At 41.0% G+C, this 25,476-nt stretch overlaps 1 protein-coding gene across 1 annotated transcript; it reads right to left on the bottom strand.

Annotated features, from left to right (window-relative positions):
* Positions 1-1,701: 1,701 nt before the first annotated feature.
* Positions 1,702-20,017, bottom strand: stk35 (serine/threonine kinase 35). Its single transcript, XM_079679489.1, has 3 exons — positions 19,232-20,017; positions 14,163-14,975; positions 1,702-4,339 (listed from the first exon to the last, which is right to left on the bottom strand). The coding sequence occupies exons 1-2, from the start codon at positions 19,779-19,781 to the stop codon at positions 14,230-14,232; spliced, it is 1,296 nt and encodes a 431-aa protein (XP_079535615.1). The 5' UTR covers positions 19,782-20,017; the 3' UTR covers positions 1,702-4,339; positions 14,163-14,229.
* Between the last annotated feature and the right edge of the window lie 5,459 nt (positions 20,018-25,476).

Genomic DNA, 25,476 nt, shown 5'->3' on the forward strand with positions numbered 1-25,476 from the left:
AAGAGCACAGAACACTGACATATTGTTGTCTGCTGTGTGTGTGTGTGTGTGTGTGTGTGTGTGTGTGTGTGTGTGTGTGTGTGTGTGTGTGTGTGTGTGTGTGTGTGTGTGTGTGTGTGTGTGTGTGTGTGTGTGAGTGTGAGTGTGAGTGTGTGTGTGTGTGTGTGTGTGTGTGTGTGTGTGTGTGTGTGTGTGTGTGTGTGTGTGTGTGTGTAGGCTTTGTGTGAGGGCGTTCTCTGGGAAGTATCACTGGGGTCTCCCTTTGTCCCCCAGCCGTCATTAATCTAAACATGCCAATTAGTCCAGCAGATTTATCACACTGTGCAGAGCTTTGTTTCTGACCTGGCTGTGGCAGCATCTCCTGAAGATGTGTTTATAGATCCATACTCACTTATTATTCCTCTTTCTCTAAGCCAGCAGGATCCATGCTCTGTTATTCTTTGTGTGAACCTATCAGCTGCTACCACTGCAGCTGCTGCTCTTCCTGGGGAGAGAGAGAGTAATCCAGACAGTAAAATACATACACAGACTGCTAATGCTGGTCAGACACTGGAAAAATTAAACGTTGACTTTAAATAAATCCATTATCAAAAGGTTCCACATAAATTGGTGACAGCTCTTTTATAATCCTGGCATGGAATAATACTCCTTCCAGCAAATATGTGATTACTGGATAAAGCCGGGTTACAAATGCCCCACAGATGGCCTCATAGTGTAAACAGTGTACATTATATATATTGTTTGTTTGTGTGGAATGAACGAGCAGCAGCCCACATGACACAGTATCTTTAATTTGTTTACTCTAGTCTAAATGTTAAAGTGCATGATTACCAGTAGTACACCTATTCTAGTACTGTACTTAAGTAACATTTTGAGGGACTTGTATAATTTCTTAGTACTTCTACTCAACTACAATTCACAGGTAGAGTGTACTTGTACTCCACTACATGTATTTAATACCTTTAGTTACTTCACAGATTTGGATGAATGATGTGAAATATAACCAAGTGTTCAATCAGACTTTAGTTCCACCTGGAGTAAATTCACAAGCTACCCTGTAGTATACAAAGTCATTCAAACTAGCTGCACCTTTACAAGCTTTGAGAACACTTTAATTATCAATCATTATAAAACATATCATACATATATTTTTTTCTCATACTGATATTCTGCACAAACTGTGCTGTTGTATTTGTTGTAAAGTGTCCTTATTGCAAAGTATTTTTTACTGTATATACAGCACTTTGGCACAACCAAAAATCGTTTTTAAAATGTGCTATATAAATAAAACTTGATTTGATATTATTCTGAAATGGAACAATATGCAGAACAAGTACTACTTTTGGTATTTAAAGTATATCTTGAAGCTATTTTTGTACTTATACTTGATTAACTTATTGAGTTATGGTATTTCTGTCTGAGATAAGATCTGAGTACTTCTTCCACCTCTGATATATAATGGAAAGACACCATACAAAACAAATTAGATTATATGTCGTTGCATGTATGTTATAGGCTTTTAAAGACATAAAACTGTTATATTTTTTGGAGCAAAAATAATTCATATTTTGATACATAACTTAAAGGGGACCTATTCTGCTCATTGTCGAGTGTATATCATGAACCTGAGTCTTAGTGCCTCTACTTTAAAGAGTCCTTTCCTGCTGTTTTTCTGTTATAAAAAACTCACACACATAGGAATTGTTTTGGTCGTTTATTCCAAGAAAAGTTGTCAAACATATTTACAGCAAAAGAAAATGATGCTTTGTCAAAACATCGAATGGCTCGTATCAGCTTTATTAACAAAAACATTTCTTATTTACTACAACAAACATTTCTGTACACACTGGAAATATGCATTGATAGAGAAAAAGGGTCAAGATATTACACACAATTGTTTGAGAACTGTGTGGCTCTGTACGGGCTTTACAGTGAGGCAGTGAAACATTTTGCATAGTGTAGTTTTCAAGTGGAATCATTTGCAGAAGATCTCACTGAAACTGCTCTTACAGAATATGCACTGAGGGCAGGGTTCAGTTCAGATCCTCAGCTAGCTCAAGCAATTTCATGTAAAGTAAATGTGGAGTTAGATGATTAAATAAACATGTATAATTAACACTGCAGAGCAATTCAGAGAGAAGACATCTCGAAGAGTTCTGGAAAGAGAAAATCTCTTTCCAAAAACTGAATATCTTAATGTTTTAACACGTTTTGTGTTAGCATTCAACCGCTACATCACCTGATAGCCAGTCTATGAAAGGTCATGGGTCCTACCATGATCTTAAGATAAGATCTAATTTAAAGGTCAGTTTTTGCAAATTGAGGAATCTACTAAACATTAAAAATGTGCATCCTCTTTTATGTTGTGTGTTTTATTCTAACTACACCACCCAAGGTGCTCCAAATGGATGCATCTCAGTCTTAAACAAACACAGCCACAAGGCTACATCAGTTTTCTTTACTTCTTTGAGTGTGATTAAAAGCTAAAACATCTTATCACTATCGAAATGCACATCCGCCTCCAGTACACCTCTAGTACTAATATAGCCTTATGGGAGGTGCAGTTGTTGAATGCTAACAGCAACATTGTGTACTAATTCCTGTAATCCAACCATTAGGAAAGAAGATAGCAGGTGTTGCAGATGTAGCAATCGCAAAGGGAAGGCTAGGTGTTAGCTAAGCAAAACAGCACACAGAGAAGATCCCCGTATCTAAGACAAAGGTAAGAGGTTTCAAAGTGCTGAGAATGAGGTAGGGCCACACAACAAAACACCTTAAAATGTACTACTACTGCTGAGTCACTGAAGGAAACCAGATGGTATGCAGAGCTATGAAGCAAAGGGTTAAGTGATTCCTAGCACAGCGTTGTGTATGCTTCAATCATTCTGTGGAAGCTTTCCCGCTCCTGTTATAGTTTTGCATCATTCAATCTCCCTGGGAATCCTTCTTGCTTCCTGTCACCTGTGGATCAGTCGTGTGGCTTTACATTGTTGTTTAACGCCATGGTTCATGATTTGTTTGAATTCAATCACGTCTTTCTTACAACACCGGTTGCAACAATCACATGAGTGTAACTACGTGCCACAGCAAAGCACTTCAGTGAAGAGGGAATGTAAGATGGAGACAGTTACAATCCCCTGACTGCTTTGGGGGATTATTCCCAGATGGCAAATCTTCAAATTTCCTTCGAGAGGCTCCAAATCCCTCATGAAAGATTCAGCCACATGTCTCAATACTGCTTTGTAGAACGCCCTGCATTCACATCACACTCATCCAACACCTTCACACCCTCAGGATGGAGAACAGAGCTCGCTGAATACCAGGGGATTACTGATTCACTAGCTGTGTTCAAAGTAAATGTAAAAGACATTCAGTACAAATTTACCATACAGTCATAAACTCATGAAATGATAATGATTGTTATGACTGTAAATTAGGAAAATAAGTTCACATGTGTGCAGTTATGATAAACAGATGTTAGCAATTTGTCCAACAGCTGCTCTTTGGATTCAACAGGAACAAAGAAACCAATAGGGATTCCCTGCTGCACATAGTTTGGTTTCAATAGCACAGAGTTGTACGCAGGCCTGCTACCTCTGGCACAGAATTGTGAAATAATTGTGTAAGTCTTGTTAACATTAGCGTGTCTGTGATTTTGACACGAACACTTTGATGATTTAGTTTAAGTTCTGTATATTTTAGCTTCAACATCAAGGCTGCACTTGCTTTTGAGAAGAGGAGGGCCGCCAAATGATCATTCACACTTCAAATGATTGCAGCCAATACAGTTGTTTACAAAAGGTGACATCATTGAAGGCAAACAAATCCCATTGGTCAGTTGCACATTTCTGCAGAAAGACACCTGCATGCATTTTGGTTGTCTTGGTGTGCAAATGTCCACTGTAACAAACAAAATCATTTTATTTCATGATCCAATCGCACTTGTTTGGAATTTTTAAGGCACAAGAAATGATCCTTATACCACACTTATAGGGTAAAATAACGCTTTGAACATATGACTCCAGTACTTTTCCTGTGCCACAGCCAAGCACATCATAAATGTAAGAGAGGAGCGGACCTATACCGGGGCGGGAATAAAATATAAAACAACAAATATCATAAACCTGGTTTTAACATCCGCTCAGTCACTATCCAGCTGTTAGACAGCTCCATGGTGAAAGTGATTGTAACTGGATGGGACTGGAAGTCGTAGTGTCTGGTTTTGAAAACAGACAGATTTGGAATCATTAGCCAGTCCATCACTTTCCACTCAGATCATGATTGTTGTCTTCACATTTCAGTTTTCCTTTTCCCATTGGAGTCCATGTAGTAAACGAATCTGCAGAGACACAACAAGAGTCAGCATGGAGCGAGAAAATTACAAGTTAGGCTTCAATTCCATCAGTCCATTAGGTTTTGAAAACATTTTATAAAAGGGACTTGGCTATTTTATTACACTATTCATCTCACCATCATTGTTTTATTTCCTGAAATTAGATTTTGAAGGTAATCAATGGGTACATGCCAACTCTTTTATTATTAACATTTCCTCACTCAATCCTTGTTTCCTGCTTCCTGTCCTTTCCTTCTATTGCGCCATTTTCAGTTTAGAAGTCATGAATACAGAGATTTCTACTCATACAAATAAATATTATAAGTATTCCTTGTTTTTTCTGATAAAGTCAATCTAATTAGCTTTTTCTGGCCATCGCTGACGTTAAATTGACCGGACTTCTTTCTGCGGATTGATATGACTGCATATAGTCCCTAGTCAGAGCCAGCATCCTCCTCAGCAGTGGTCCTGAGCGTCGAGTAATTATTGAGATTATGTATTAGATCTCATTATAAACAAATCAACAACCAGGTCCAACAGACCTAATTGTAAGAGAACATTTACAAAAAGTGTTTTGTATACAACATGTATATAGTTATGCTTTATGCATATTGATAGACATTGATGCCTCAATAAAGCAACACTGGTTGATAATGGATTTCTCTTTGCCTGCATCCAAAGGACACCCCCAGCTGACAACTGGGTGTATTGGGGGTGTCAGTTGCTCAGGCCAGGGAGACTTTGCTTGTGAATTGGATGGTCACTGGTTCGACTTATTTGCACTTGCATGAAAATGGCAACCCCCTTTGCTTCTCTTTAAAATACATAAAATAGGTCTGATGTGTATAGTTCCCACATGTATAGGTTTGCATGTGCTTGCACTGTACTGTATATAGTACCAGAGTGAGCAGAGGTCCCCTAGTGGGATTAATAATGTATGTGTTGGTATTACTTTCTGTATATGTATCTAGGGCTAGTTCAGCGCTGTGCTCTAATAATAGCCCAGCGGCCAACGTGCAGCAGTTTGTTTTCTGTCCTCTTATGATACAAAAGCTCACAGCACATGGTATAAACACAAGTGGGTCAGCTTAGCCGGCACGCGTGTCGGGGATGACGTGCAGAATGGAGGCATGGAAAGTGCTTATGTCACCGCTGAGGATGAGCACTTTTTTTCAAAGTAGAATACTGGGGAAGATAATGTAGAATATGGGGATATTGGATAAAAAGCACCCCATATAGAAAATAATTCAAATATTGAGAATGAAGACAGCACTCAGCTTTGCAATGCGTCCCAGGGTTCACCCTACAGTATATGTTCCTTTCAGATGTCTCTGCGGTGCTGTCAGGTCATAAAGTATCGTGTCATGCTTAAAGCCTGTCGTGCTATCGATCTGTTTTTCTGCTCCAGGGGTTGACAGAGGCCACTGGATAGTGATTTAATCTCATTTGTTCATCTCTTTTTCAAACGCAAATGGATCAACCCTCAACCCTGTTTTCCTTCCTCTACCATCACACTCAGACTGATATCTGTTCTTTAAGACAAATTTTGAAAGACATTCCGAAGAGTTCATGATGCCCTGATGGGTCTGTCAGTACTCACTGGGCGTGGCTTCAACTCACTCAGTTTTCTTTTCCCGAGAACAGCTGTGAGGAGAAGTTATACCTGTGTGTGAACTTTCTGAACTCTGAACATGCCTCCAAGGGACTCAACACTGACTGCAAATGACACAGACTGTGAGCAGCTCGGCAAAGATGGAGGTGTGTTGAAGGCGGAGCAACTATTTGTTTACTGGTTTTACAGCTTTTTTAAAAGTATAAGCTGGTATTAAACAGAAAGCAAGCCACTATTATCTGGAAACTCAGTAACGGATGAAGGGCATGTGGTTAAAAAATCTAAATTAGTATTTATTTTGTTTTTCAGTTTGTTCTTGTTTCTTTGTTGTTGTTAGGCCTGTCACGATAAATAATTTTGTTGGACGATAAATGTTCCTGGAAATTATTGCGATAAACGATAATATTGTCGGCACCATTGTAAGACCATTTTAGACCACTGACATAGTGATAATATATCATAATAATTCTAGTACATCCTTTCAAACAGAACTTTTTATTGAACATTCAACATTGCAAATGAAATGTGAAATAATATTAAAATATATAAATGATATATATTAAATAAAACAAATTAATTAAATTATAATAAATTAATTAAATCACACACAACCCAAACAATAAATTAAATAGACTCAGGCTGGAAAACAGAGCTCTCAATCCATCTATCTATCTATCCATCTCTATATAGATAGATAGATAAATATATATATATATAAATATATATATAAATAAATCAATATGAGCACACATTGTCTCACAAGCAAAAAAAATCTCCTTAAAACAACAGTCATGTGTACAGTCTACTGTCCACTGTCCATACAAAGACCCAGATGCCTCAACAGGCCATATCCAAATCTGTTTTTCAAAGTTTTCGAGCAAGGAACACCAACATGTTTGCATTGTCAGGCAAATGCATCTTTGATTATAAACTGTCGGGAAGGTGTGGGCTCTCCATCTCCAGCTGCCGTGTTTGCTACCAGCTGGGAAAACGGAATGGAGTGGTTGTGTTTTAGGTGTAGTTTAAAATGTGTGGTATTGCCTGCTTTTGTCGCTACCTTTTTTAAACAAATGCGACACACCGCCCGGCTCATTCAAGTCCGTAGGTTGGCCTCTGTGGGATTTTTTCATTTAGGGACTGAAAGAAACCTGCCGCCCCAACTCGGAGGTTCAATCTGACCATTGATTGACAGTTTTAGATTTAACCTGCTCCATATCTGGGGATAAGATACTGTTTGATGAATGTTGACATGTTTCTAATATTGATTGAGTTATAACAGGTAACACAGATGCAGAATCAGTGGCCAAGGGGCTACTGTGAGAGATGTCATTCCAGAAGGGAATACCAGAGAAGTTGACCTGTGATAATGAAACAATTTTGTAATATTTCAACAGGTATTAAAGTAACTGAGGTTTGAATTGTAGAAAGAACATATTACAGTTAAGCTAAAACATAGTAATGTAATGAGATTTAATTTAGACAACATCTTGTAACTAGCCTGGTAAAGAAGTAAAAGCCATAGACTTTATTGAGGTAACATTATGGGGATACATTTAATTTAAATTCATAATAGAAAGATATTTGATGACAGTATGTTGGATTTCTGTATTCATTTTTTCAGCTTGATAATATCTAAGCACTGACAGGTAGAAGCAGTATCACCAGGAAATGATTCACTTTGTCAGTATCATGATTTTAGTTGTTTTTAATCCATTACACTAGTGTGTTCCATTACCAGAAACATTAGCAGTTAATATTATATTTAGATTTTAAATAGGATCTCAAGGATTTCATTTAAAAATAACACAGATGCTTGTCAGAAATTCAGAGCTATTGAAATATGTTACTTAGTTCACCTAAAGATGTTGAGGTTTATTTTGTTGACACAGGCCAAGTATTAGGATTCTGAAGCGGCACATAGGAGGTCTGCAACTAGTTTAGAAAACCTGTTCACAGACAGCTGTTGTTTTAAGACACCCCACCAACAGGCTCCAAGCAGCCTACCAGTGGTGGGTCAAACACCTGAGGGCCCTGGAGCCCTGAGCGTAGACTTGAGGGGTGGGTATCAGATTTCTCCACACAGGTTCCTGACGCCAAAGGGGGACCCGAGGAGCAGGAGGCCGACACAGCGGAGTTCGTCTGGCTGAAGGTCGTCAGGCCTACGTGGCTCAACTCCGGCCCCCACTGAGTGACCCAGAGGACATCTCATGCCGTCCGCCTAGGAGAAAAGGGGGACTTCTGGAGCCAGTGTGCGGCGTGGAAATCATCAGGAAGGACCCTAGACGACATCAGGAAGTACCTCGCGGACATCCTTACAGCAGACGACTCGGAAGCTGTCATCAGCGGACTGGACGAGAACGCCAACGGATATCCTTACAGCAGATGACTTGGAAGCGGCTGTCAGCGGGCTGGGGGACTTGTCGAGGCAGCAGAGGAGTCTACTTCTCTCTGATCAGATTAATCAGTTCCACCTTTGAAGGAAAGGCCGAATCTCCCCCTCCCTATCAGCAGCTGAGTTTTTATTCTGAATAAAGTGCATCTGTTTTATGTAATATGCCGATAAATAAAAAGTATTAAAAATAAGAGGTAAAATCTACATTTAGAAAATATTTTCCAGGACATTTCCAATCATTTCATAGTTACATTGATTAAGCTTTCCAGGGAAGTTTAAGGAAATATTGAACACATGAAAGACATTTCATGTATTACTTTCAGTCAGATCCTGTTAGTGTATAACACAAAAGCAGACTAACCCGAGTGAAATTCATCAGGAAGTGGCTTCTTTGGGAAAGTGGTTGGCTGGTTTCTTAGGGAGCACAGGACACTGGGGCGGGTCTGAGTGATAACCAGTTTGAGAGGGAGTGTTAACATGTTGTGGTCATGTGGTCTCTGCTGGCATTCATAAAAACGGTTCCTTACGTAAGTTTAAGTGAGTGCCTACAATTGCTTTTAGATTAAAAACTGACAATGCTTTCCCAGCAGACAAAGTGCAACATAATGATCAAATCTGTACAGTTTCAAAAACAATAACTGAAACTGTAACCAAGCAGCTAATGGTTTGTTTCATTGTTTGTTCCAACATGTGTCCATTGGTTAATCCTGCCATATTGAAATTCTTATGTTCTCATTCTGTCCCAGGGCAGATTGATCAGTCGATAACAGTGACAGAGCAAATTCATAAAACCCAAAGTAATATCAGAGGGAGGAGACTAATCTCTGTTTCCTGCAACAGATGCAGACCACATCTTTATCCATCTATTATTAATGAACCCTGTCAGCTTTGGTAGAACCATTCAAACAAAAGGAACTGTCAACACAGCAGTGGACAGACGAGAATCCAAAATATGAGCGTACAGCACCTGCATGAGCGGCGCGGATTCAATAGATGGTACGCAGACTGCAAGGGGATTAACATGGTGTTTAGAGCTTACAGCCTATTAGATCCACCAAAGCCACCATGAATGGGAGCAGCGGAGTAGAAGAGATGTGGCTCTGTGTTGTTCCAGAGCACTGTGGGAGGACAGTGATTCTGGACTGTATAGAATGGTGAAGAAATTAGTACTAAAACCCAGAAATAACCTTTTCTCTAAGTCAACGTTTTTTCCAAAGTGTTTGTGGTTAGAAGCCTGAAATAAGCTGAAGAGCTTTAACGTATTTGTTCTAAAACATGAAAAACGTCAGTAAATACCCCGGTCATCAATGTCCGTAGCTTCAAAGTGTCTAAAGTGACCAAAAGAGACTAAAAAACGTCATCAGACCGCCTACAGCTAAGCGATGGTGATGCGCAGCTATTCGACCATTATGTAGCTCCTTTGTAGCCTAGCGTTAGCTTTTTACTTCTGCTGATTGCATCTACGCTTAAAAAAATCACAAAGTGGTGCTAATATGTGGAGATTATCCTGCTGAATAAAATGTGTTAGCTATCATGAATGTGTTTGCCTCTTTAAACTTTCTCACCCACTGAATGCTTACTTTTACAACCATGTTGTGTAAGAAAGCCAATGCAATCATCAAACCCATTCCAAAAATCCCATAAAAGGTGGCCTCTCTCTGGCATTTCCCAACCCCTCCCTAATACCCCCCGCTGACTGAGCCAACACAGACACAGCGTTCTGTACAAACAACTTCATTTCCTTTAAAGGAGCAACATCAGCATTCTCTTGGACCCAACTGCCTTTGCTCTAAATGTAACCCTATGCTTATATATATATATATATATATATATATATATATATATATATATATATAAAATATTGAAGAAACATTCTAAGAGCATTCGCCCCCTGCTTTAGGGCATGAGTATCTTTATTAAAGTGTCTGGAGGCATTCATGCGTGCAGTGCAAGGACAACACCCTGAAAATGCCTCAACTTGTAAAAATCCTGCTTATGCTGTCAATAAAATCCAAACTCCCAAAGTGAGGTGTGTACACATGGGGCCAGGGTTTACAGAGCTCTGGCCCACTTCAGAGTCGGCCCACAGCTTGAAGGCAGCAAGAGGACAAAATGTTCCAGACCGAGCATCCAGAAGCCCTGACACAGAAGCAGCTCTGTCATTGTGTAGCAGAGGAGGACATGAAGGAGGGGGTATGGACAGAGATTGATGGGCAGGGGGCTGTCACACAAAAATGAAACATATACACATATGGTTACATCTTAAAAGGGATCTCCAATCCTCAAACTCATTACATATTTAGTATTTTCTGCACACACTTCCAAATGCTATTTATATATATTCTTGCATAAAACAGGAGTGGGTGAATGGGCCAGTAAAAGCAGTCAGTTTAGTGGATAAGTGAATAGGTTAATGGTGATGTTATATCATGATAATGCTATCCATGTCCACACGGACTAATGAAACAATATGCGCCCTACATGTCATTTCCTCAGAGATTAGGACAGTTTAATCCCATTAGTGCTGTCAGTATCGTCACTGTGCTTTCATTACCCGTCCCCTCAGTTAACCAGCTCCTGACATAAATACACAACTTCCACCCCACCTCCTCTCTGCTGTTTACAGCCACTAATCCCTCTCTCCACCAGATGACAGTTCCAGTTGGAGTAGCTCAGGCCTGTTGCGTAAAGGCCCAGATACACCGGCCAGTCACCTGAGAAGTCGCCGACGCCGACACCGACTGTTGCGTCGCCGGACTCTCCTGCGTATTTGCCGCACTGGAACACACCGCAAACCTCTATAAACCGATGAGGTGAAATAGCCGTCCGAGTGTGTTCCATCTTCCATTTCAAATCATTTGTTTACCTCCCTCACTTCCGTTAACGCTTCTCATGCACTGATTCGCTAGCTGAACAGCCAATCAGTGTTATCCCTTTGTCCGACTTCCGGTGGTGTTCCCGACGCCGATTCAACATGTTGAATCGGCAAGAAAAGGCGTCAGGTCGGCAGAAAAGACCCGACGGTGAGGTGCACACCACTCCGAATAGGGCGTGCCCACGCTCATGTTCGGCCCGACTCCCATTTACTGCCGATTTTGGGCCGGTGTATCTGGGCCTTTACATGCCATCTCATCATGCAGCGGGGGGAGTGGGGCCAATCTGCAGCAGAGACCTAGCATGCAACAACACTCTCAGTCCATCCTGCTAACAGCCCAGAGCTGTCCCGTCACAGGATGGGGGGTTAACAAAGAGAATGAGAGGATTGGAAAGCTAATTGTCAAATGTCGACGAACAAACAGACCGAAGGTTCAAGTCATTAAAGAGCAATAAATCAATAATAGAAAGTGATGCTTCATATTAGTATTTAGTGTCTCTACTGTGACATGTCTCAAAAAGCTCTTTATTTTCCTCATACTGCCAGTGCTGCAGCACCTCTGTCTGAAACCAGAGCCTAGTCTGCTCTGATTGGTTAGCTGGCCAGCTCTGTTGTGATTGGTCAACCGCTTAGAGATGTCCCACCCCTCACGTACAATATGTTGGAACGCTAGCCAATAGGGGGCCAAGTGTTACATAGTGATGCCCTATTGTTACAGAAGTAAACAAAGGAGTCCAATGGAGGTGTTTCAGGCAAGGAGGGGGAGTGTGTGGGAGTGAAACTAACTCCATAACTAACTGTTTTTATCTTAACTCTCACAAAGTTTTTCAAATACACAAACCCACACACACACAGCCTGACTGTGTTTTATTTAAAGCCAGTCTGTTTGCCCTCAGGCCAAGGATGTTACCTCTTGGTTACACGTGCAAATCTGAGATCTGTGCCCTTAGATCGCACTTCTTCACCTTTCAAATTCATCTACACGTTCCTTTAAGCTCCCTACAACAACCCGTCAAGTCATCTTGTTAACCTTATCAGTAGATCTGGTCTGTGCACTGTGCAGTAGATACCTAATCCTGTGTCCTCGACAGTGACGTGGGACACTTTGTCAGAACTCAGGAGCAGCAGTCAAGCTTAGGAACTATATTTGAAGTGAAGAAAACAGGCCAACACGTTGTCTCATGTTTTGTGGTTGGGATAGTGCAGGGGTTCCCAAAGTGTGGGGGTCGCGAGATGATTACAAAATAAAAATGGAAAATAAAAAAATAAATAAAAATGTATAAAAAAAATTGATACATTTTTTTTATATATATATTTTTTTAATTATTATTAATAATAACGTTTGCATATACATTTTCAGGGGCGGACTAGCCATGTTTATAATTTCCCCGAAAAAGAGGCTCCCCCTTTGACAATCCACTAGCGCAGTGTTTCTCAAACTTTTTCATACCAAGGACCACTTAACCAATAAAAAACACTCATGGACCACCTAACTCCACAAATATCCAAAAACAATAGGCCTGCTTACCCATTCCAACAGTATATAACAAATTACAGCCTAATAATGACAGCTTAACCTTCTCTATATCGCCTCGTTCACACATTAAATCAACAATACAAATACAACTACAGATTGTATAAGCATTTAGTTCAAATGCGATTTAAAATCCTCTCAGGTTTTACACCTCTTATTATGAAATGTAGACTACATTTATTATGTAGTATTATTTTAAACACAAGTTTATGTCCGAGCCAACAGACTCACAGATTGTTGGCTACTGCGAGATATGCAAAATACACCGCATGTAGTACGACACAAACCTCCGCTGTGGATTTTCAAAACAAAATACAATAAAACTATGGTCGCAGGCCCAAGTTTAACTCTCTGAGGCCTGCATGGTCTGTCTACAAAACAAAAATACAAAAACGTTTATGCAGCCCCAACAACAGCCTCTGATCATCAACAGACTTCATGCAATGCTTCATCAGATGCATAGATAATAATCTCTATCTCACTCCTAACACATCTAAATCTACTTTCAGCATGGATAAATGTTCATAAAATACATCCATTGTTTGTTCTATATGCTTCTTGAAATCCTAAAAAACACATCGTTTTTCTAGAACAGATTACAAATATCTATATCATGCAATCGAAACTGAAACTTAAGCTCGCTCCATTGCGGAGATATTCCCGCGAGAGTGCGGAAAACTGAAATTAATTCACTAGGTGAATTAATTGCTATTTAAAAAATTGTATGTGCAGCAGTCTATAGATTTCTGCGTTAGCCATCTGTGTGTTTACTGTGCCACTGGGGGGTTTGATAGTTTGTCGGGACCGGGATGGCAGAGTTGAGGGAATGACCGTGTTTGAGTTTGAGAAAAAACATTAAGTCTCCCAGGACTATTGCCACAGAGCTGGCAAAAGGTGTGCTAAATGCTAACTTCTAATGGAGGCTTTGTCCATCTCGCAGGCGCAGCACGCTCTACTGCCATTAACATTGACAATACCTTAAATGCGCTCGAGTTGGGGCTGCTATACTTATTCTTCCTGGCAGTACAGTGCCTCACTTTCACCTCTAGAGGAATAAGTGGTATTACAAGAATGGACAAGCTGGGGCCTAGCCTTTAGGAAGTGCGCCGGACGTTGAATCAAATGGTTGTAGTGGCCAAACCGTGGTACTACTACTGCTGTGTCAGTCACTTGATGCAAAAAAATAGTTTTTTTCCATCAACTTAAATTGAGACATCTGTATAGTGTAAGTTATTATTAGGTAGACCAATCGCACAGTCTTAAAACTTGACTATAATTCATTTAACAATAGCTCAATAGACAGTTATGTTTCCTTCTCCATTCATTTGTCTTGAGCCAAGACCTGCAGTTTTTAGTTGCACACAACTAACCTTAAGCTAACATTGATAAATAAGTTATCAGGGAAGTCAAGCTTACCTGGGAAGGAAGGGGGTCCCTTCTTTGTTTGGTATGGGTAAAAAAAGGAGAGGTTTTGGAAATGCTGTCATGCAGCACACGTGACTTGGTCCATCCGCACCTCCAGCTGGAAGGCGTCTGGTCTGTCCTGAGGGTTGACTGAAAGCATATCTTGGAGGAGTTTCTTCACCCCTTCAGACATGGAGCTCCTGGCCTTCTGAGGGATGTGGAGAACCATCTTGGGGTTCTCCAACAGAGCCTCCCCGACCGGTACAATCTCTGTCCCCTGCCGTATGTATGTACCCAACAGTTCACGCTTAGAGTCTGCATCGATGAAGGTGATCCGCTCGATCATCGCCCAGATAATGATGCCGAGGGCGAAGATATCAGCCTTTGCTGTGTAGTGGCCCTCCCACACCTCGGGCGCCATGTAGAAGTCCGAGCCACAAGCTGACGACAGCCAGAACTTGTTTATGTTGACAATGTTGTTGTTCTGATTGTTGACTCTGCCGCCCGCTCCTGCTACAGGATGCTCTTCACAGTTCTTGGAGTTTAGGCCAGCACAAACTTTACTGAGGCCAAAGTCCGCCACTTTGAGAACGGGGGAACCGGACTTCTGTGAGATGAGGATGTTGTCTGGCTTCAGATCACGATGGACAATGTTGTTCTTGTGCAAGAAAGCTACGGCGCTTGTCAACTGGCGCATAAAGCTCCTGTTGGTGCTGGGGTCAGGCCGGCGGGACAAGATGTACTGATTGAGGTCCCCACCCTCACAGAACTCCATGACGAACCACAGATAGCATGGCTCCTCTGGGTGGCCCAAGATGCGCTCCCCTGCAGCAGAAGATTGAATATGGAGAGATAAGACGTGATTAGTAAGATAACAGCAGTCAAACTGTGTCATTTCATCTTTTGTTAACCCTTAAACTAGTGGTAATCCATGCCAGAACCAGTGTATAACACTCATTCAAAACATAAATCTAGTATGCACAAATACAGTTCTACTTTCACTACATTTTCAACACAATATTTGAAAATTGTTTCAATTTAGTTTGTACCTGCTAGAGCTGTGCAAATACATTGTTTATCCAACAACAACTCTTGGCACTTTATGGATTTTGAGGTGAAATACAGATATTCAAATGTGAGGGTTTGGATGACAAATAACATTTTGAAATCACCTTGTTGTGGCTCATAAGCCACAGCACTCTATCTGTACTCTCTAGCATTTGCTGATGTATTGGTCCTGATGATTTAAAAAGCAGGCTCTAATAGACATTGGTTATTTTTCTCACATATAAATCTTAATTCAAACTGCAAGATCAGCTTGATTATATACAAATATACAGTATGCAATACGGTACGTGAACAGAGGCCTGTACTACGAATCCAGTTCAACATACCCTGGATATGTTTGAGTTACCCGGCTTACCTCATCCAAAACAAACGCGCTCTCCCTTAGCGGTCCTACGACGCTGGTTATCAACTCGGTAACTCAAGCCCGGTGTGCCCTATCTAGTTATGTGCACGTTCACATGAAAGGGGCGAGGCTAGCAACATTTGACCAATCACAAACATGGAGAAGCGTACTGACAGCACAGCGTCATACTTCCTGTTCTCCGGTTTGGGAAAATGTTGGTTTCGAAGTTACGTACAAGGATGACGGACAAAGACAGATGGACCGAACCAAAGCTGTTTGTCGGCATTGTTCAATTAAAATTGGTTAATCGGCTGGCAATACATCAAACTTGCACACTCATTTGAAAAGGCATCACCCGAACGTGAATATCACCGGTACCAAAAGAAAAAACACTGAAGTGCAAACCCAACTCCCACTAGAATTTAAGCCTCCACCACTCGCAAAAAGTTCAGACCGAGTCAAAGCTATTACAAACGCCAAATATTCTTAAGTTGCCATGTTAGCAAAGCGCTACCTGGCTGTATCTGCTACCTCTGTCCCTAGCGAGAGGGTGTTCTCCACAGCAGGAGACATTGTTAGTGCCAGCAGATCTGCCCTTTCAGAAAGCAATGTGGACAAGTTCATTCTTCTTTAAAAAAACATGAAAATACAATGACAAGCAAGTCCTAATGTCAAACTGGCTGCTTAGGTGCTAGTACAGTACAGTTCAAGTACAGAGTATTTCAGTTCATCGAAATGCTGCCCCTTAATGTTTATTTTATTATATTTTGTATTTATTTGAGTGAATATTCACAGTTTAATAATAATTAAAAACCCCAAAACAAATATTTTATGTTTTGTGAGTAGCCTACTAGTACAGTAAAGTTAAAAGACAAATTATTTCAGTTCATCGAAATGCTGCACTTTAATGTTTATTTTATTATATTTTGTATTTATTTGAGTGAATACATTATTCACAGTTTAATAATAATTAAAAAATATATATATATATTTTATGATCTCTTTTTCTGCTGTACCGAAAACATACCGAACCGTGACCTAAAAAGCGAGGTACGTACCGAACCAAAATGTTTGTGAACCGTTACACCCCTACTTAACGCTAATGTTGTATTAGTCAGATTGCTCAGAAGATGGAAGGCAGCGTTTCCGCCAGGGGGGCGTCTTGCCGTCATTTGACGCCCTTATTCAGCTCGGAACGCCCTGAACCCGAGCCGAGGGCATCTAAAACAATTAATAATTCGAGAGAAGATCGAGTTTTTCTCGCTTGGAATGCCGAAAAGGAAAAAGGACAAGGATATCCCTCTGTTGGAGGGGCGAAGGAGTCTGGTGGGATTATTTTCGTGTGTTCCTGTGATGGAAAGTGTACTGCTGGCGAGCCTTGACAGGGGGGTGCTAGTGGAGCACGCGCGTGAACTGCGAACGCCGGAGCCTCGCAGCGGCGAAACTGAGGCTCCGTGGTAAACTGTGGTAAAATGTAGGTTTAAGTGTGCCGTTTTTGGTTGCGTTTCCACTAGGCGTAATTCCGGCTAGCGGGTACTTTTTCACTGTTTTTCTGGCACTCCAAAATTGAGGTTCGTTCCGGGAACACAACCGGGCTGAGTATGCTAAACCAATGAGAGAATCGCTGGCAACTACAACAAAATGAACCTATTTTACCGTGATTTAAATTGTAATACGCGTTTCAAAATGATGCCGAAGTAACAACATACTGATACCGGTTAGTAAAAACCATGAATTAATGCTTTGACAAGTCTGCAGACAGACGGCAGGCGAAAAAACCTTTTAAAATGCGTGTTTTCTGAATGGAGATCGGCTAAGCTAACGCTGTATATGCTCCGACCGTCAACACTCACAACAACGGCCTATACAGACATAAATAAACCAGCGACTGTATTCGCCATTACACAGACAGTCTGTGGTTTGTACTTATTTAACTTTTGTCTAGTTTCTGAACAGATATGAGGAGCTGTGAGCTCTGAGGGCTAACAGCTAACGGCCGATGTTGGTTTTGTGTTTCGCATTGAAGATGACGTCACGGCTCCGCCTACACTGCGTTACTATAGTTACTACCCCAGTTCCTAAACTGTAATGGAAACGCAGCATAAAGTGAGCCTGGCCTACCAAGGCCTAACTATACCGTACTAAGCCGTGCGAGGCCCTGCAGTGGAAATGCGCCATTAGTGAGCCGAGCCAAATGATCCGGCTCACTAAATATAACTGGAATTCCCATCACTAATACGTAAAGAGATAGTATCTATAAGGGACGGCTCAATTCAAAATTCAAGTCTCGTGACACGACACGACGTCACACACATGCTCTCGGGTGGACGCCCTCTAAGCCCTGGTCTGGCGGAAACACTGATGGGAGGTGATATTCTATTAATTTTCAAGTTCACACAGTCAGTTGATTTTTGCCGGCCGTCTATCCTGCAATGGCAGTTTTTCTGTATTTCATTTATCCAGTAATATGACTTGATAGCTTTAATCTCCGCACACGGAGCTTTGATTGGTCCGCAGGCGGTGCTTTCACTGAGTTGATCTCTTATCCTGGAACCAAACCTGCTGCGGAGCAGGTTAGCCGTTCAGCATAAGTTACCATGGAGATCCAGCCTGGTAAGAAGTGAACCAGCGTCGTAGGACCGGAAACCCAGAGTTTACCCTGAAGTTAGCTCGCTAAGCGAAAATCCGGCTTCGTATTACAGGCCTCTGGCTTACGTATGTCAAAACAGCTCCCCCATACTGACCTGCCCGGATGAACCCAGATTGTTTACTACTTGGCTTTATATTTCTACATCACATTAGGAAAAAATCCTTTGTATTGTTTCCTATAACCTAAAAATACTGGCATAGTCACTTGGTGGCTACAAAACATGTCAACTCAAGATTAATATTTCAACACAAAAGCCTGAATGGTGACACTTATATAACAGGCAGGCACGCTCTCAAAACAAAAGAGGCAGTACACTGATTCATTTAAAATGGGGATTTTGATGCCAGCAGTATTTTAATGCTACATTTTTATTTTTGAAAGATATATTCAATATCTATGTATTTCTATTTGGCCAGTTGAGCAACAACAGATGAAGTGATAAGTAGGTCGAATTGGATTGATGACAACAATAAGTCAATAAAAATGTGTCAGTCAAAACATAAACGTGTATTATTTCAGTATAAAAACCCATATTACACTGAATGGTCATGTTTTAGTGTTCACATTTCCAGTCAACAAGCAATGGGTTAGTATGCTGCCAAGTAGTACACTGTGTTCTTTTGTGAGCTGAGCGAAACACAGTGTACTCTCTGAGCCTACTATAGATAACGTATAGAAACACAGTGAACTTGAATCATAAAGGAAATATACTATTTGGTTTGGTGTGATTTACAGGAAAACAGTTCTGCAAACACCATCTTTCGTGTTTACATGGGCTTAAAATAACCATTTGTAGCTGAACAACTGAGTCTTTAATGCAAAGCTAAAAAAAAAAGAAAGGATTTAGAGCTAAATCTTGCAAAATCACTTTCCCCTAGTCAATTGCTTTTTGTATTAGTTTAAAGGCATGCATTTGAGGTCACTTTCGTTAGCTCTCCCTTTCATGCATGCATTCCTTGATCATTAGTATTGGTGTCATTGTTCTGCTGACTAAGGTGTAAACAAGACAGTAGCCTGTACCTTTGAGTGACGTCTCCACCAGACGCAAGTACTGTTTGGACCGCTTGTTCCCATGGCTCATCTTCTGGGCCAGGCCCTTCCTCTGCAGGACACACTCCTCCAGCTGCACCACATTCTGGTGCCGGTTCTCCAGGCTCGTCAGAGCCCAGAACTCTGCCAGAGCAAGTTCTACATTTTCCGGGGCGTCGCATTGGAGCCTCTTCACCGCCACCCTGGCCCCTGTTTTCCTGGCTATCGCCTCATACACCACCCCGTAGCTTCCCCGGCCGACCTCCCGGAGCAAGCTGTACCGTGGAGACACCGCCACGGCGGGCTCCAAACTGTCATTCCGCATTAAGCTAATGGAGAAACAGTCGTCGCCGTCTTCTTCTTCCTCCATGGGCTCCGTGCAGTTGTTGTTCTCTACCCGTAAGGAGCAGAGGACTTTCCCCAACTCCCGCTTCATCTTCACGGCCACCCTCCGCCTGCAGCCCCGCACACCGCCGCTTACCTGTCTCCTCTTCTTCCCGTCGCAAATATCCATAACTTCTTTTTTGTTGAAAGTAAGCATGAAGGGAGGACGTGTTTATCTTTCATTACTTAAACTGGAAACTAATAAAGTAAGACGTCCTCACGTCTGCCTGCTTGTTTTTCGTGGAGATTAAACGCCAGCCTGTCAACAGTGTGGAGCTTTTTTGCTGTTGTTAGTGACAAAGCTAGTACAGTGTCCAGCTGTAGGGACTAGTTCACCCTCAGACAAAATGTTCCAAGTACACACAGAGAACAGAGGGCGGGTGTTTACTGCAGACAGGCGCTGATTGGTGGAAACAGGAGACTACTGCTGATGCTGCCTGTAGTGAAAGGGGTGGAGAATACAGGAGCACGCTACGTTTGTTTTTATTTTGAAAATAGGACACGTTTATAATGTAGGTTCTGGTGAAATGCTGAAAAGCGTACAGAGAAAGTTACTGAGAGGGATCGCTGATGGTTCCTCCCATAGACTGTAGAGAGTGGGTATAAATGAAAAATATGTACCATTTGCTTTGAAGAATCTCAAATAATGAGAAAAAGATTTAATGACAGTAGCTACCAGCGGTTCATGAAACATGTAGAAAACAAGGAATAAAGAAGCATCATGCTTTAAAGTGGACCTATCATGCTATATTTGAAGAATATAGTGTAGGACCATACCTATATAAGGCATATTTATACTTTTCATTTTTCAAAATACCAAACAGATCATGCATTTTAGCCATTCCTCATTTCGCTCAATTTAACACTGCCTTTCATGCTCAGATTCAGTGAGGACAGAACCATCTGGTGGCCTGAAATATGTACTACGGCGTCTCAAGCGCTTTGTAAAGGCAATGTCCGTGGCTGTCGACCTCCTGATTGGTGGAGTTGGCCCAATAGCCGTAGCGCAACTTCTGTGACGACATAAAAGTGTTCAAATCTGGATCAGTCTGTATCAGATCCGTTGCAGCCCCTTTTTTAGAGATTTGGGTATGGAGGAAAATAGAGAGGGTTGTGTTTTCTGACACTTGGTGAGTTCCCTGGAACATCGGGGGGGGGGACATATTCATGTATAAAAGGCGTACAAAGGTGCATTTTGCATGATAGGTCCTCTTTAAGTTATAAATGCTTTAATTGATTGGATTGCTTGTCAGCCATTTAGTTTCATAGTAGCCTACAGGACACAATGCCAATTGCCAAATTATAAGAAGAACTTATACTAGATGTACGCTGAGAGGGTCGTCTGCTAGTTTTAAGAAGACATGGGGACCATTTTTGGAATATAGCCTCTGATAAAATGACCTTTGGAGCTAATTTCCTGCCATAACTCCACAAACAAACTAAAAAGGTTTTACAAAGTCCTTATGATTCACTAACAAACACAGTGTGGTTAGCAAGTACAAAACACCATCTGCAAACTAATAAACAAAACATTTTCTTCTCACGTCATGGAATATTACTGCCAAAAGTCACGGAGACATAGCCTAATTAACAATTACTGTATGATAATGAGTATTAAGACTATTAGGTTTGTAAAAAATCATAAAGCTAGGTAGGTGCATTAGCTCAAGAATAGATTAAAAGTTATCCAAAAGGAAGGAAGGAATTCAAAATTATGACAAATTATTATCATATTTAATATTATTATTAATGTTTATTAGTTTGATTTAAAGGTCCCATGTCATGCTTTTCCGGTTATTACCCGTCCCCTTGTGTGTTATGTAGCTTTTTATGCATGTAAACGCTCTGCAAAGTCACAAACCCTCAAAGTACACCCTGTATAGCGAGTAAAACTACGGAAAAGACGTGCCCTCAATGCAGTGCGCAATACCTCAACATGGGCGGGAGCTCGACATGGGCGGAGCCTCAACGCCCCTCCTTCTCAACCTTTGAGGCACGTGACGTCCCGACTCCCGTGTTGTGTACATGTTGTGTCCTTACAAAAGTAATATATTATATCTGTGGGCGGGCGCCCCTCCTTCTCAACCTTTATAACATATTATATACAGGGGTGCACGTAACTGGTACGCAGGTACGCATGCGCGGCAACAATCTGAAATGCGTACCGTCACTTGTGTCACAAAGCGCATTTGCGTACCGACGTACTTGTGAAACTTTTCCAGAAGGCGGTTAGATCACCGGACGACAGAGTCGGTCTCCATATGCACAGACAGGGCTGCTGTTAACGTCGGTCTGTACAACGGAATTGTGCCAAAACTACGCCAACCGGCTGCGGAGCTAGACTCCCCCCCTTCACTGGAGAACTGCGCTAAAACAGCTGATCAAAACGTTCACGCTCTGTGGTCATGAAACTCCACTAGCACCCCCCCCCCTTTTTATTTCAATATAATCACTGCATTTCAGAGGCAATATTGTATATTTACTCACTTTTTACTGATAAAAAACATGTGATATAAATGAAATCATATAGTACTGTATTTCCTACCAGTATTTTAAAAAATATATTAAAAAAGTGCCATCTTATTGACAAATTGATAGAATTAACAGGATAATATCAACGGTAATATAATACTGTGAACAGAGCCATTCTGCATACTGTACTTCTACTTTTGATACTTCGAGTACATTTAGCTGATAATACTTATACTCTTTTACTTAAGAAACACTTTGAATTCAGGACTTTCAATTGTATTGAACAGATGCAGAGACAGGAAGCAACAGACAAGACAGGACAAAATAAAACACAGACAGATCGTGACAACTAATACATTTTGAGGCATTATTGAACCTAATACAGCTGATTGTAACAGTTCCCCCCTCAGCAGCGGTCACTCATGACCCCATCTCAATTACCAGTCTTGCGACCTCTCTGGTTCAGACCTTGGTGAATGAAAGACAAACATTAAAAACATTCATTAAAAATGATATAGTCTGGTTACAGTGTAACAAATAGTTTCAAGAATGTAAATGTAAATTGTAAAATTAAAGAAACACGGCATGGGAAAGTTTTTGAGGAGAGCTAGGCACCACCACTGCCTACTTTGCTGCATGTTTGTCTTGGAATATAAAAAGCACACAACCAGATGGGTCAACAACATATGTCCTGAAAAGTCTTGTATCCACAAGTGATCAATGAAAAACTGAAATGTTAAACCCTTATTTATACATACCTCATTGAAATCAAATTGGGCTCTTGCCAGAATGTAAAATGCGTACTGTAAATAAATAAATAGTATATTATGTTAGGTTGTTGTGATGCTATGGTGTTCATTGACAAATAATATTCCTCCGTGAATGTTGATTTGGATATAAATAAATCACAGCATGTCTCAAACTATGAGCAATAATGGAGTGCATAGCATGCTGAAAGCATTATACATTTGTATACATTATTATAAACAGAAAAATAGGACTACTATATGTATACTGTATATCCAGTATCTTACCATCAAAACAAACACTCCACAGTTGTTCGAGAACCCTTGTCTTCAGCCTGTCCTCCTACAAAAAACGACGAAATAGGTCGATTGTTTAAACAGCTTAGATTACGACCAGATTACGACACATAGCCACGTTTTAAAGTGTAGCAACTCTAGTGGTCGTGTAAGAAACAACATGCTCACGTTTATTCAAAAATATAACCCTCTCTGGAAAATCCTAAATTGTAGAATAGTTTTGCCATTAAAATGCTTTTTGATTAGATTTCTAGCAAGAAGTGTATATTGTACTTTCAGAATCCACGTCCAGTGGATGTGTAGGATCTATAGTTTGATAGATATTACGAAGATTATTTGAGGTCTCGACAGGATAACTTGTATGCAGCTTCCATGTAAAGTTAGCGTGGGTGAAAACAGTTTTTCCGGTCTCGAAGTTTTCATAATAAAACCGGATATGTTCCCTTCACTGTCTAATGATTACACAGTGATATCTGCATTACTCATCCACTAAAAAACATCAGTTTATTCTTATTGATTACACAATATTGATTGGTTTAAATCGTGTACAATGCTTTTGTGTTTTTAACCTTCGATTCAGAGAAACAAATAGTTTTTTTAGGAGTTTAGACACTACAGTTTCCGAAGACACTACACTATCCAGAATCCCCAGCTGTCGTTTGGGACTACAACATCCGCCTTGCTTTGCAAACCCGGTGATTAGTCATCAAGCCCTGTGATTGGATGTTGGAGTGGCAGTGCGACGAGTTTATGCTGAGCGTCAACAGCTCTTTGAAATGGAATGGAACCACGGCAGACTTTCCAAAACTGGAATTGGACGGGTCCAGCCCATACATCCATGGTCCAGTGGCAGTGCGACGAGTTTATGCTGAGCGTCAACAGCTCTTTGAAATGGAATGGAACCACGGCAGACTTTCCAAAACTGGAATTGGACGGGTCCAGCCCATACATCCATGGTCCAGCCACAACTACACATGCTGGCTATTGTGTGCTTCGCAACATTATATGGCACGTCTCTTTATCAAATCAAATCAAAGTTTATTTATAAAGCACATTTAAAAGCGATTTTTTTTGTCGGGCCAAAGTGCTGTACATGTAATAAATACTACAATCACATAAAAACACATTACGACAATCACAATAAAAGACAATAAATTACAACAGATATATAAAAAACACAGGGAAAAGTCAGGAGTCATGCTCCGCTCTGACTAAAAGGCCAGGGAGAAGAAGTGTGTTTTAAGAGTATAGATTTAAAAAACCCTAGGCTCTGGGCCGACCTCACATGGAGGGGCAGAGTGTTCCAGAGCCTAGGGCCAGCTGCTGCTCGCAGATCGCAGGCAGCAACAGGTGGAGCCACTCCGTCTCTTCGGGACGTCTCCGGGGGGAAATCACCTCAGCACAGCCATAATCGACAGGTGGGAGTAGGCCTCCGCAGATCGCTAAAGATTAAAGTTAACAGATATTGTTCTAAACTTTATTAAAGTAAACATGTATTATTTTAAACTGTATTGAAGTAAACATGTATTATTGGGGACTGTTTTCAAGTAATCCTATATATATATATATATATATATATAACCTTCTCACTCACACTCACTGACCTAGATACCAGCACACACACATATTCTTTTCAAGGTCCTTTCTGGGCACCAATATATCTGTCTACGATGTTTGATTGTCTGGGAAAGAATAGTTTGTGTGAAATATTCCTTGGGAATGTAAAGGAGTGAATTCAGTTGCAAGATAAAAGATTAACTCTGTCCTTGGGTAGTTCCGAAGCTCTCACGCTCTGTTCAGAAGTAAAATACTTTTCCCCAGAACTCTGATTCGATTAGGAGTGAAATCGACTGCCTCCAAATATGTCTATGTATACTGATGTTTATTCATGCACGGGGCTTCCTGTTTCTGACTGGCTGGTCCCGATACCTGTATCGCACGGCGGTAGAACTGGAAGTCCAGAGTACTCTGTAACTTGTATGGGTATGCTATATATGTATTTTTTTACCATTAAAATCAGATTATTGTTATAACTTTTATGCCGGTGTTTTGAACTCCTTCTTCTTATTAATGTGACCAGGCTCATCTAACGGACGGCGCGGAGCAGAGGTGGGCTTTAAGCCACCACCACTGTGGTGTTTGCTTCAACATCGCAGACAACTAAAACTACTACTTGTAGCAGGGATGGTTAAATGTTTGTAAGCAGGAGAGCTAGATGCTAACTGATGCCAGATGCTAACAGGTAGTGGGAGCCTGTAAAAATTGCGACTGCCTCACGCGAAGGCAGTCGTGTGAAATATTGTGAAGTGCCAAAATAAACATGCAATATATTGGACG

This window comes from Notothenia rossii, assembly GCF_949606895.1.
Source record: "Notothenia rossii genome assembly, chromosome: 4".
Classification (NCBI taxonomy): Eukaryota; Metazoa; Chordata; class Actinopteri; order Perciformes; family Nototheniidae; genus Notothenia; species Notothenia rossii.

Excerpts from the sequence above, each read along its gene's own strand:
- stk35 (XM_079679489.1), bottom strand. The coding sequence starts at position 19,781 with ATGCTTACTTTCAACAAAAAAGAAGTTATGGATATTTGCGACGGGAAG. Across the intron at positions 14,976-19,231 it reads GGTGGAGACGTCACTCAAAG|GGGAGCGCATCTTGGGCCAC; the intron begins GTACAGGCTACT and ends CTTCTGCTGCAG.